This window comes from Lissotriton helveticus, chromosome 3_1 (genome assembly GCF_964261635.1).
Source record: "Lissotriton helveticus chromosome 3_1, aLisHel1.1, whole genome shotgun sequence".
In the NCBI taxonomy this organism is placed as follows: Eukaryota; Metazoa; Chordata; class Amphibia; order Caudata; family Salamandridae; genus Lissotriton; species Lissotriton helveticus.
Genome location: NC_136061.1, coordinates 1,648,714,038 through 1,648,728,349, shown reverse-complemented (window position 1 = coordinate 1,648,728,349; position 14,312 = coordinate 1,648,714,038). Strand labels below are relative to the sequence as shown.

The 14,312-nt window shown below is 48.4% G+C and overlaps 1 protein-coding gene across 2 annotated transcripts in view; it reads left to right on the top strand.

Annotated features, from left to right (window-relative positions):
• Positions 1-14,312, top strand: part of CEP70 (centrosomal protein 70) — a 505,009-nt gene that overhangs the window by 189,119 nt on the left and 301,578 nt on the right. For both annotated transcript variants that reach the window (XM_078682403.1, XM_078682404.1), the window contains exon 11: positions 12,429-12,506. In XM_078682403.1, coding sequence (XP_078538529.1) covers positions 12,429-12,506 — 78 coding nt within the window. The remainder of the gene's footprint in view (positions 1-12,428; positions 12,507-14,312) is intronic.

Below are 14,312 nucleotides of genomic sequence, written 5' to 3'. Positions count from 1 at the left end.
AAATGGAAAAATATTATTTGCCAATGCTGCGAGCGCCATAAAAAAAAATGACCACAGATGCACGCAGGCCCTTCAAAAAGGAAAAATGCAAAATTAATGCAAGCATTTAATGATTGGCAAAGCCGATAGGCATCACCTATGACATCTAGCAGCTTTGTCAATGTTTCGCACCTATGTTGTAAAGCAGTGTGTTTGGACAAAGACACAGGCGGGGGGAGGAATTTTCTTTTTAAAAAGGGCTATGACGCTCCCAGCGCTGGCTGTGTATCATAACGCTTTTTTGTTTGCACCGACGAAGCAATACGGAGGGATGCTGAGAGGCAACACGGAGGAAGAGCAGTAACATGGAGGGAAGGAGAGCGGTCAGGACTGGTGGACAACCGAGAATAGTGAAGAATTGCGAGGTGTGAATCACGGGCTCACAGCAGCCGCAGGGCCATCAGAGTAGCCGTTTTCGCACCATGCTACACTGATGGCCCTTTCAGTCTCACTTTGCAGGCCCATTAGACACAGCGGGGAAGGGGAGGAGGTCGGGCGCACTGCAGAGGCCTTCTGAATATTCACGTTGCACCACTCATGCGGAAAAAAAAAGGTGTACTTTTAAAGTATGGCAATTTTACAGTCCCCAGTACGCTCTTTCAAAAGTAAGAAGTAGGGCAACGGACTAACATAATTTTAAGAAGTAGGGGCACGCCATGCCTTTCCGTCCCCGCCCACTTCTAACGCTGGTGGTGAGAGAAAGAGGCAACAGGATGGCTGGGCCGGAGGGTAGGAAGGCTGGGGGTGTGTGGTGAGAGAGGAAGGGGACAAGAATAAGGATGTGCTCTCACTTCCCAGGTGTCACCGGCGGGAGGAAGGTAGGAGGGCCTGTGAGTTAGCATGAGCTTCTTGGCTTAGATCTGCGCTGCGACGTTTTGTCAAGGAAGAGACCGGCTACACCTGTAGTAACTCGAATGAAAATATACAATATGCTAAGAGTGCTGGACAGAAAAAGGAGCAGAACGAAAAAAACTAGCGGAAAAAAAGGCTGAACAGCTACTGTAAAGCCGAAGACTATTGACAGTCTCCGGTTGTACCCTAAAGAAAAGATTGCACGCAGGGGTACAGTGGATGGTTATGGTGGGCTAGAAATGTTTGTATTGTCACCATGTACATAGAATAGGTTGGAAACGTGATGGGAGTAGATAGATTGATTGAATCCGACAGCCAGAGAAGAAGACAGTTCAAAGAGCCGGACTCGTGAGGCAAGCTGAAACCCACCCACCCACACCCCAAAAAACAAAATGAGACAAAGAAATGAGACGAAAGCAAAGAACAAAAACTTCAATTTCGCAGAACGGTATCAGCATGTAGCAACGTCAGTCTACGCAAGGAGCAGCTCAGGGCCACACCTGGTCATGGAAGGAGGTCCGATATAGTAGACCTACCTTACGGCAGAGTAAGTCTGCTAACGGGGGGGGTACATGGAATACGGCACTCGCATCCCAGGCCTGTCAGATGGTGGGGTACAGAGGACATGCATGGCAGTGAGTTGAGCTTGATTTCATGAATGCCCCCTGCCCCCCCCGCAGTTGAATAACTCCAGCACCTAAAGAATGCATGATTTTACTTGCCAAGACAATGAGTTACGACGCAAAGTGTTATAACTTGTTTTATGATGACGCTGATGAATTTAATCTGAAAACAAGCCCGCGATTGGTGAAAAAAGGCACAGCTGGTGAAAGGGGAGGAGTAGGTGAAAGGCACAATACGGGAGGGGAGGCAGGCAAGAATAAGCCAGCGAGTGGTGCGCGCGTGAGCGAGCACCAGGCAATCTGTTTTCAATTGTCGCGCCAGCGTCTGGGCATAATAATTTAAAACAGATGGTGCCAGTGTGCATAACCGCAAGCCTTAGGCCGTGGGCGGTTACATTGGCTTGGAAAGGCGGGACATGCGCCCTCCTTTACCCAATTGCATGCTGTCTTTTTTTTTTTTTTGTAAATGTTTTTATTAACTTTGCTAACAGGTACATAAAATACATAGCAGTGTTCATTTAGCAGGAGATAGTTAGCGATCTCTTGTACATACATTGGGCATGTCAAAACGTGTCCAAAGACCACCACCCACATCACTTCCCACCCACCTCCCCCCCTCCCCCTGTTCCTCGGTATTGCCGCCAGGGACCCCCGACCTTCCACCACTTCTTCACACACCCCCTGACCTTGTAAATCGTCTCCCCCGCCCTCTGGCACCAATCCAGATCCCGCCGCCACTGGTCCCATTGTGGGGCCTCCTGAGCCACCCAACCCCGGGCAATATTTCTTTTTGCCACCCCAGCTGCCAAGGCCAGCCAGATCTCCTTGTACCTTGACCAGTCAGTCGGCCCTTTAATCATTAATAAAAGCCATCTTGGCTCCACCGGAACTGGTGACCCCACTACTAACTCCATGGAGCGAGCGACCTTAGACCAAAAGGGTGCCACGCTCAGACAGTCCCAAAGGATATAGAAAAAGGTTTCCTCTTCATGACAACCTCTCGCGCAGAAAGGAGATTGGGTCGTGCCCCATGAGAATAAGTCAGTGCACGGGCTCTGCAGGGCGTCCTGCCAATCATCATCGTCTAGGGTACCAATATCCTCCTCCCATTTCGCCCACAGTGACAGCAGGGGTCAGGCATGTTATTGATCAGTTCGCGATAAATAGTGGCCGTGGGCTTTTCTAAAATGGAGTCAAGTAAGAGCATGTCCTCCATTGGCGAGACCTCCGGGATTGAGGTCCCCACCGCGATATGAGAGCGTAGAGCATGTGTAATACGCAAGTAATGATAGTGTTGTGAGGCATGCGTTTGGTATTCCTTCTCCAAGTACTCAAAAGACCTAGGGGCATCCCCCAGATATTCGATGCCAATCAATTTCCAGCCCTTAAATCCAGTGAGTCTCTTCACCTCCGTTAACTGGTCACCACACCAATGCGGGGTCCTACCGGTTACGGTGTTAGCCCAGCCCAGGAACTTGTTAGCCTCCTTCCAGCACTGCAGCACTACCCCTGTGTGCGAGGGCAAATCCCTCCGGTGCTTCCGTGAATAGAGAAGAGGCTCGCAACCACCCTCCGGCATGGCATATATATCCACCCTGTAAGCCGGTTCCGAGTCCGCCGCGTAGACCCTGTCGTTAATGACCTGAAGCTGAGATGCCCAATAGTACAGCCGAACGTCTAGTAGGGCCACCCCCCTCGTAAGTTTGTTCAGCCCGATTCTCGGGTTGCCCCCATCCCAAAGCAACGTCCACAGGGCCTGGGATATGCACCGGAACACTCCGTCCGGCACCGGATAAGGCGAATTTTGTAGGATGTACAGGAGGCGCGGCATCGTCAACATCTTAAAGTGCGGCGCGCTCGATCAGAGTGAGCGACGTCCGACGCTAATCTTGCCAGATGCGGCTCTAGATTTTTGGTGAAGAACTCCGCCCTGTCCCTAGTGATGTACACTCCGAGGTATCTAAAACCATCAGTGACAACCAAGGCCGGACATTGTGACGGGACCCTTGGGGGCCCCCAAGAGGGGGTAAATCAAGGATTTGGACCAATTGATCCTGTAGCCAGAGTAGCTGCCAACTAATTTGAAAAGGTGAAGCGCCTGCGCCATGGAGTGGTCGGGTCTGGCCATGTAGAGGACCACATCGTCTGCGTACAAAGATATACGCTCCTCCCAATCGTCCGTAAGCGCCAAGCCCCAGAATGACCATTCTTTCCTAATCCAATGGGCCAATGGCTGCAGTGCCAGGACGAATACAAGAGGGGACAGTAGGCACCCCTGCCTCATACCACGCCGCAGGGGGAAGACCAGGGACAGTACTCCGTTGACCCTCACCCTCGCCACTGGACTTTCATACAACAGGCACACCCAGCCACAGAAGACCGTCCCAAAGCCCAGACGCTGCTAGGACCATAAATAAATAGGGCCATTCGATACTGTCAAAGGCCATTGAGGCGTCCAGCGCCATCAATGCCGTTTGAGTGTCACCCACGTCCTCCGTCATGTACATCACTCAATAAAGCCTGCATAAATTGTGTCGCGTACTCCTATAAGGCATAAATCCCGACTGATCAACATGTACATGATGAGTGATATAGGACAATATGAGGAGCAACGGTCCGCCGATTTACCCGGCTTATGAATTACCACAGCAGGAGGCCATCGTGGTCTCCTGCTGGTCCGGTGGCAGCATCCCAACCTGCTGCGCCTCAAGGAACATGGGTTCAGTCACGACATTGACCTGTCATTTGTAAATTTCCACTGGGAGCCCGTTCGGTCCTTTTGCCTTTCCAGCTTGAAGCGCGTTAAGGGCTTAACCCAATTCCAGGACTGTGAGGTCCTTCTCCAGGCTGTCAGTCTGCTCCCTCGATAGCGTGGTAAGCGCAAAGTCCCGTAAGAACTCCTCGCAATCAGATTCAGTTCTGGTGCACACCGGGGTGTACACCGCCTCATAATATGAGGCGAAGGCCTCCGCTATGTCCACTCCCGCCGAGACCAGGGTCCCCGCCTCATCGCGCACCTCCGCAACCAAAGATCGCTCCCGATCCCGGCGTTCCAACCACGCCAGCAGCTTCATACTCTTATCCCCGGCATCATATATCCGGTGCTGCACGGCAAGAGAGTAGGCCCGTGCTTCACCCTCCGCCAGTGAAGGGAGCTCCCGCTGCTTGAGGGCCAACTCATGACTATGCTCTGCCGATGGGGGCCCCCCCAACACCTCTCTCCAGCGCCTCCACCTCCCGCTCCAACTGCGCCATCTGGAACGCTTGTTCCTTCTTCTTCGTGCCAATCAATGCCTGGGCCTGACCCCGCAGAACAGCCTTAAATGCTTCCCATATGATCACCTGGGAGTCAAACGAGCCCTGGTTTTCTTCGAAGTAGAGCTGGGAGCCCTCCCGCAGTTTGTCCACTATTGAGTAGTCTTTGAGGCGCCATGTGTCTATCCGCGGGTATGCCGCTCTTGTCGTATCCGCCCCTTTGAGAGTGACCCCCACCGGTGAGTGATCTGATATCCCCCTGGCCATAATACATGAGTCTACAAAGTCTCCCACATGGTCCACTCTGGCAAAGTGTTGGTCTATTCTGTAGAAGAGTAAAAGGTGTACTGCCTTTGTGTGGGGTGGTGTGCTTGCCAGATGTCGCTGAGGCCCAGAGCAGAGGTAACACTACTCAAACCCGCCTCTTCCCTGTGGCCCTGTCTCTCCCCCGAGCGGTCCAGATCTGAGTTCATAACTGCATTAGTGTCGCCTCCTAATATCAAAGTACCCCATGGAAGCTCTGCCAAATGGGACCCAAACTTCGTGTAGGTCGAGGCAAGTAGCCCCAGTGGAATGTAGCAGGAGCTAAACAGTAGCGCGCGACCCTCCCATTTGGCCTCAAGTGACACCAAGCAGCCCGAGTCCTCCGCCCATTTACTCGTGACAATCAGTGGAAGGGCTGTGCGGATTAAAATTCCCCCCCCCAGAGCCTGACGAGACCCCCGGAGTGGGCCAGTAGCTTGTAACTGAACCGGTCCAGCGCCCTACAAGTGTTACCTCTCAAGTGAGTATCCTGTAGGAGAACTATGTCCGGGCCATGGCGTTTCAGATGCTGCAGAACTAATGTGCGCTTTATTTTATTACCCAACCCATTAACATTCCATGACCAAATCCTTAACCTTGACTGATCACCCATTGAAGAACAGGGTTCTAGAATGCACCAGACCCCCTTCGACCCACTACTGAATACCGATGACCACCCTATAGCTGCCGTACGAAAACACCTGCAGCCAAACATAAACATTCCCATAACACCCCTCCACTCCCCCCCAACCACATCCCCCACCCTGCCTCCCTGCTCAGTGGGCCCCCAACCACCCACCATAGTAATACGCAGAGTGCACAATCAATCAAATCAGGGAACGCGAGGCTGCAGCTACCGAAGAAGTCATAATGTAGAAACGGCGTACACACCCCCTAGAGAAATTCTGCAAAATGCCCCCCCACCCCCTTATCTTTAAACCTAGTGCTGATGTCTCTGGGAGTCTATCATGTGGCTCAGTAACAGTCTCAGGCTTCCAAGTTCGCAGACCTCCACGGATCTTCGGCCCCACACTCTCCAGATATTGAGAGGCCGGGACCCCGAGGGACAAGCCTCCCCCCCTTACCTTCGATGACAAGGCCCCTCTCAGACAATGCTGCTCAGTTCTGTCACTTCAGAGGAGAATGTCCTGCGAGAGGAGGATCTTGTGACGGGGTGATGCCAATTCGGGCCCCCTGGCCTCTTTTGCTCTGGGACGGGCGTTGCGATCCACCTCGGCGGCCCACGGTCCGCCATTCTTCCATCCAGTCGCTCGCTTCCTCCGGTGAGTCAAAGAGGTACGCCTTCTCCCCGTCAAGGACCTTTAGGCGTGCAGGAAACAGCATCATGTACTTCACTCCTTGATCCCTAAGGGCCCGCTTCACTCCCTCAAATGACCTGCGTTGACGCTGCACTTGCAGAGTGAAGTCTGGGAAGAAGCGGACGGTGGCATTCTCGAGTTGTAGATAGTTCAGGATCCGCGCTATGATGGGGCGCGGGGCAGCCCCCGGCTTTGGCCTTCCCCCCCAGCTTGCGGTGGGCTCGCTTGACCGAGAAGAAATTGGAGAGGCGTTTCGGCTTGAGGTGATTGAGTATCAGGTCCTCCACAAAGTAGTCCATGGAGGGGCCCTCCAGTCCCTCCGGGACCTCCACGATTCGGATATTGTTGCGCCTCGCCCGGCCTTCCTGATCCTCGAGGCGGGCGGTGATGTCGGCCTGATTTTTGGTAAGTGCGGCAACCTGCTCCTCGAGCCTCTTCATCTTCGATTGTAGGCTGCCTATACCGCTCTCAGCCTCCAATATCTTATCCGACATTTTGCTGAAGTCTGCTCGCAGCAGATTGACCTCCTCCGTTACCGAGTCAAGCTTGGGCTCCATGGTGCCCCGCATGTCTTTCAGGGCTCCGCGCATCACCTGAATAGCGAACATAATGTCCTTAAGCGAAGGATCCGGCCCGCCTCCTGCGTCTCACCCTGCATTCGTTCCCTTTGCGGGACCTCCTCTCTGTCCACACTGACGGTGTATTTATCCATTGAGTTCATTTGCCTCTGGGTTAAAGGTCTGTTGCGGCCCATAGTGCAATCACCCACCACACCACACACTGGTTGAGCTCCTCTCCACGGCCTGTACACTGGACTCTCCGCAAGGCCCGTTAGGCTGATATCTTGATGCCAGTAGGACACCAACCGCAGGCCCTCGCTGCACTTTTGGCGCCCGCGTATCAGGCTCTGTCCACCGGGCCCTGACTAGGCCACATCACCACGCGCTCTCACGATCCTACTGGGGCCCCGGCCTGACCGTCCAGCACTCCATGGTCAGCAAGCCACCGCTCTCGCGTTCCAGGCCCCTCTCTCACCTCCGCAGCCTCCGCTTGCCTAGTTCCACTTACAGTATTGGGGCCACTGGCATAGCTCACGAGGCCCTGTCCCACCACCAGCCTCAAGTCTTTCCCGGCCAGCCCAATCTCCCCAGCCCAATGCTGTCTGGCACACCCAGCCTCTATACTGACGTGTGTTGGGTCCTGGTGGGGGGGGGGGCGCACTCCTCCAGTGCACTGTTACTAATGGAAACCGGGGTCCTCCTGACTCCCACACTCAGCCCAGCAATATCTGTGCAGGCCCTACAATGAAGGCCTTGACTTATTCTGCCCGTTTGTGCCCCAGTGCAGGATTGAAGTCAGCGCAGCCCCGTGAATCACCGCCCGCGCGGGAGCAGCCGCTACTCTCCAGACGGCTTAAATTCCAATGCGCCGCTGCCCCCGCCTTCTCACCACCTCTCTCGCAGCCTCCCAGCCGAGTGCAGGCACGCCGCCGACCTCCACTTGCGCGTCAGATCTCCAGCGCTGTGCACACCGTGCCTGGAAGGAGAAGAGCAGGCGCACTTCCACCAGCGTCCGCCACCTCCCTGCTCTCCAGCGATGCGGGCACTCAGACTCCGAGCTCCGCCGCCGCAGCCGCCTTCTTGACTCTGCCGAGCTCCCCAGCCACGTATGCCCGCAGCCTTCACCGGAAAACAAAACAGGGGTCTCGCTGTAAATGGACACCGCCCGCAGCTGCACTGCTACTTCTGACAGCGGTGGGTGTCACCAGGATCTACGGATTATGCCGGATTAGGGGTGTTCACTTAGTGTGCGGCCATATTCCTTGGCTGCAGGCCACGCCCCCAAGCTGTCTTTTTTTAAAGACTCACGCAAATGCCAATTAAAGTAATGCTGGATTTTTGCTGCATTAAAATAATGCTGCAAAAGTCCACACGACCTTGTGAAAAGTGGAGTTCAGCTGCAAGAGGCCGTATCCTTAAAGCAGCGCATCCGCGCTGCGCTAAGGCTCGACCTAAAAATTAAATAGGGTACGTAAAGCTGCATGGTCGATTTGGGCGTCCTTCCAGGAGTCTGAGACTAAGCAGTAATGTTTTGCAAACCTATGAAATAAGCTTCAGGTTGTTGTGCTCAATTATTCTGTCTCAGGTTCCTTCCTTGGTTGCCTTGACTTGTTTTGCCCTGTTGAAGGAGCATTCGGTGTACCAAGCAAAGATCTATTTTCTTTCTGGTAACTCAGTAGAATGCATGAAAATACAGAGTCTCTATTGTTTGATAGCAGGTCATCCTGTATTAATCATCCCATAGTTCACAAATAACGGATTCGATAGTCTTAACTATTTAGTCCTGTCTAAGTAGTACCTCAAAGCGATCTTAACATTTAATGTCTGCAGAGTGCTTTCAGCTGGACAAGAAGGTAAGGAAATTAATTGATGTAGAATTCTGAAATGCAAAAAAATGGCATGCAGATATGGTCTATTGTAATACACAAACCGATGTATATGGAAATCTACTTCCTCCTCAGAGTCGTCCCAAATATCAAATGTATTTAGTGGGCAAAGAGACTGATGAAACAGAAGGCGAATATGACAATGCACCTTGAGTCTCTATTCTTACAGGTATTATATGTGTCAGGCTAAAGGGATAAATAATGTATTGTATATCTGTTTGTACTCTGTTGGTTACCTGGGACTAGTTGTCTCAACCCTTTACTTGTACCACCATCTGCATGTAGGACCTACTTGGGTATCTGTGATGTTGGTGCCACTTCATGTTACTCTATCATAATGTAACATTAATGATGTGATGTATCCAGCCAGATTACGTAAGTGTTTACTCTGTGTTAAGAAACAAAGTAAATGAATGCAAAAAGTATGTTATTGGCCTGGTTCAAACTTGTGTCCAGGCTACAGTCAAGCGGAGCATTAGAAAGTTAGGTACGTGTCACTTGCCAGCTGCTAGCCCATAAGACAACCAATGTGTGTGGCTACTCACTTCAGAAGTGCCATGGGGTTCATTGCATATGTAGGGAGGATTGTACTTCTCAACCATTAAACATGAGTGGAAGGCCTGTTTTGGGAGGGTAGGATTCTATCTAAAGTTGCCACGCAGTCACATCCTACCCTCTGTTTATGAACTTCTACCCATCTTATTCTATCATAAGCCACCGCTAGCCATGTATCTGCTTCCCATTTAATAAGGTGCTACCCTGTGAATACCTGCAGTAAGTAGCATTGTGAATCCACTTGAGGCATGGTATAGTTACTAGATAATGCCTGAATTTACCGAGGTCACCACAGGGCACCATCTGTATTCTGGTCAGCATGTCATTCAAGTCATCAGTAGACGGGAATAAGATGTTCCTGGGCCTCTGTTCCAGGTCAGGGCTCCCCATTGCCTCCACTGCCACCCCTAGCCTTCCACATCTACTCTAGTGACAATTTGTTATGGTTCCTCTTCTGGCGTAAGGGTCTCGCACATATTTTTGCATCAGATATTTGTAACTGCGGAGGTGTCACCCCTTGTCCTCCGATCTCCAGCCATTTCCCCACATCATTGACCTCTGTGAAACAATTTGCTTTACTGTCAGCTATCACTGAATTTTGTAAAAAAAAATAGCAGCAGATCTGCATATTACTGAGTGTTCTCTTTACATAGAAGAAGTAGCCTCTGTGTTTTTGCACTGCCAACATGAAGTCTAGGAAGATTGATAGCATTGCAAACCTGTATGGGACTTGTGGCCCGACTTTTCATAATATATTGGCTGTGTCACAGTAATTTAGTAGTAATTTGTGTCAGCTTGTTGGGGGTTACTGTGTCACTCAACCACTTTTCCAGGTAGAGTTTAGTCTTTGAGCCTTAAGCCCTTTCTGGCAGTCCCACAACCCAGATGTTACTTTTGTAGTATCGATCCTTCGCATATTTGGCCTAAACTCCAGATATCGTATCCTCTTATGAAGTTTGACATGCTGTTGCTGGAAGTATTCAATCCCAATGTCAAAGCCAAGGGTTCAGCCAACGCTATTCCGCAGCACCAACTCTGTCTTCCAGTTTACAAGAGTCTGAGAGTAAAAGATTCACATCCATCCCCACCATATCAATCTTCACCTTGGCATAGTATGGCTAGCAGAATGTTATTAAGACGGTCCTCTGGTTCCATGGCAGTTGTAACCTGTGAGTCCTCCTTGTGAGTGTTGTTCGATGTATCCATGAATATTACATGGGTGTGGGTATTTGCTCTTGTCATATTGATTTTGGCTTCCCTCTCAGATGTGTGACATCCAGTGTTTCACGTTGTTTACCTCTGGGCATTTTGCCCTCTAAGGTAATGGGGCATGAGGGAGACTCGCAACTTCAGAAGCGGGCTCAAAGGCTGAGGGTATCATTGTGTTTTCGGGTCAGATGTGCAGCGGCATCGCCGCACTCATTCCCTCTTGGAAGGCGGGGAGAGCGAGACAGCTCACAGGGCAATCAAGTCTCCATCGCTCTCCTAGCCACAAATGGCAACCTCCACTTCCAACAATGGGCAGGCCGTAACAGCTGGTGAAGCACTGTAGTTTACTTCTTGGGTCCAAGTCTTTGCATATTCACAGTGAGTTCCAGACCAGAGCCATTTTATTTAGGTCTGGGCGGTTCCTCACTGTGCCACCTGGACTGTAATCGTGGGTGTAATTCACCTTCCCAGTAGGTCAAAGCTGCCCTATCTAAGTCACTGAGATGTCAGCATGCTGTATTTATTTATTTTATTCAATAACGGCCATGTGGTATACAGGATTGAGTCGGATTTCGGGGTTATGAAAACAGCGGTTATAGGAGTCTCATCCTGTCAGCTGTGTTGTCTACCACAGTCCAGTTGGACTCTACATAGCCTAACTCTAGCACTGCAGCAGAAGAACTGCTTTCTCCTTCAGTGCTCTGATGTGGCAGCAAGGCAACATTTATAACACTTTTCTGATTTGAGAATAAATCATCTATAATCACATAGTCTGTCAAGCTTGGTAGTAATGATGAACCGGTAGATACATGTTACTATCTGGACTGTTATTATGAGTACTTCGAGAACTGAAAAAAGTCCAATATATTTTGTTGCACTGTTATGCATGTATGTATATTGTTTTCAGCATTTAGGAACAATGATTAAGATATTTTCCAATGAAATAATTGTTTTTATTTAAAAGCTTTACCTTTGATCTGCGACATCAATGCATGCAAATAGCACAGCATACAAGGGAGCTTTACCAATAAATAAATAATACATTGCTTTTCACTGCTCTACAGTCTGTAAATTCTGCAGTTCCCGTTCCCTCCTCTTTATCCTCTTGCGTAATCCACAAGTATAGACTCAATTATTCTAATCCTAGAGGCAGAAAAGGCGGCAAGGAGCACATCAGACTGCAGGCAAAAGGCCCCTGCACTGCCTCGCTTCTTAACATGCAAAATAATTTTGAAACAAAATATTGTCTTTGTAGGGCTCAATTGGCCTCATTGACATCTCTACAAAGGTAGTTGCATGAAGACTGCCAACAGTGAAGTAAACTATTTAGAAGCGTCGTTCATGAAGAGTCATCTGAAAATATAAACGTGTTGTCCATTGTTTCTTAAAGAAATTGAGTAATATGGAAGCAACATGTTCTCTCCTAAATATTTTAAATAATTCTTAATGTCACAATATGGATGTGCTATGCAAGGCTCCATATTACAGTGTATCTGGAGCTATGATGAAATCCATGAATGATCAAACACACACTTCTTTTGGTGTTATTTATGGTCGGATTACTTTCAATTATTAGAGTGACTATTTTATCACATTTAGGAGTGGCAGCAAATTGGGGATATCAAATGCATTTGATTTGTTATAGCTTCACACCCTTTGATCTATAGATTGGTGGAATTTACTCTATGACCCTATATATCTTAGAGATCATATCTCGCATATTGAAAGATTATTCGATCAATAAATGCTAGAACTGTATAATGATTTTCGATTACTTTTGGCATCACTCAGTTACAGTTTTTCCAATAAATTCTTTCTTTCCTTTAGACCAACTGCTAAAGAGCTGAAACTTTACAAGCAGCAAGTGAAAAGGCTGGAAAAAATCCTTCATCAGAACAACATTAAGTAAATGGAATTTATTTAAAGGCTCCAGTGAATTGGTTTTTAATAGTCGTTACATATTTACATGATTAACTGGATGATTCTTTCATAAATTAATACAAGATTTAAAAAAAAATACATGAAAAATAGGGTCATAGTATAGATGCATCAAATTGCATAGGGAAATGGATTTATTATTTTACTGAGGTATTTTTTTCTTGTTCTGTGGATCTGGAGTTACTTGTACCTACGGGCACGTTTTTAGAATGAATTCTTTCTACTTTCATTTTAATTCTTAGGGCCTGATTTAGAGTTTGGCAGACCAGGTACTCTGCCACAAATATGTCGGAGTACTATGTCCCCCAAACTGACGGTCTGCCTGCTCTGGTTTAAGTTGAATGGACTATTATGTTTTCCATATCTGTGGTCAGAAACACTACATGGCGGCCCGACCCAGTTTGGGCCATCGGTGTAGGTGGATTAGACCATTCCGTTGCTTAGTGCAGATGGTCTGGCTTATATAGTTTTTTTCAGTTCATGACTGCAAGGGAAATCGTGACGGTTCTGAACTGTCAAAATAGAAAAATGACCTCTACATCCTGGGAGTGACCTCCCAGGGAGTCCGCATTATTTATTTTTGTTTTTCAAAAACATACTCGCCTTTTGTGAGTTTGTTTTTGGAAACTAAAAAAGTTTGAGTTGCCACTTATTAAACTTACAGTGCCTACAGAACAGCCACCATAACGACTGATCTTCTAAAGGCACATGGGTCTTCACCGGGCCAGTGGATATCTCAGAAAACTGTTAGTTGGTATTCCAGCCACAGTGGTGGAGGAAATGATGTACTAATGTCTACAGTATCATCTCTTGCCCTGGTGGGCAAATCATATTAAGCAATAAATGCTATAAACCATATTGATAAACCAAAAGATGTTCACAATATTGTTTATTTTGCTACAACTCTCGCTTAAGTGGGCAAAATGACCTCATCCCTCAAATCAATTATGTATAGCACCTGAGTAACTACAAACTGCGGTAAACATAATCCAAGTATAACTTCATAGTATCATAACAGCAGAAATAAAATAACAGAAAAAAGACATAGTTCAACTGCTATGATATAATCAATGGGGTCTTATCTGTAATCTCGTATGCATCGGTCCGTTGCGGATCATCAAGAAAACGCAAGGGGGCTCACTAGCCGCTTTCACTGCCTCTCGCTTCAGCAAACAAAAGTCCCTTCCTCTCCTCCCTGTATGTAAAAAAGTGGAAAATAAGTTAGAATTATAAATGCAAAATGCAATCTTCATACAGAATTAAGAATAGAGGACTTTAAGGTTATTCTCCCAAATGTATTTTCAACTGTTCTTCCATATTAAGAACTGGGAGAAATGTTGTCTCCAGATCTAATGTGTGTCTTGATTACTTTCTTCTCAACTGTAGGGGCTTCTTCCCACCTCTGGAACCTCTTCTGGTTTGGTCCATGACATAAAAATTCAGTAAATCCTTGTCACCATAATCGATTTCTGAGAAATGTCTTACCACGAGTGGTGTTAGTCTTTGTTTCTTATTTACTACATGCATTCCAGAATCGGGGGCAGTACTACCCACGTAGCATTTTTCACAATGGCACACCAGGACTTGGATTTTTAAATTACATGTTAGATATTTTGTTATAGTTTTGCTGCTGCTACCATATGGTACCAGATATTCTTTCATCACACATGTATTTGTACATCCATTGCCACATTTACAAGGGGACAACGCCACTAAGCCTAGCTTGCTCATCGGGGTGCCTTTCAGTAAACTCACTCGTCTTAATCAATCAAT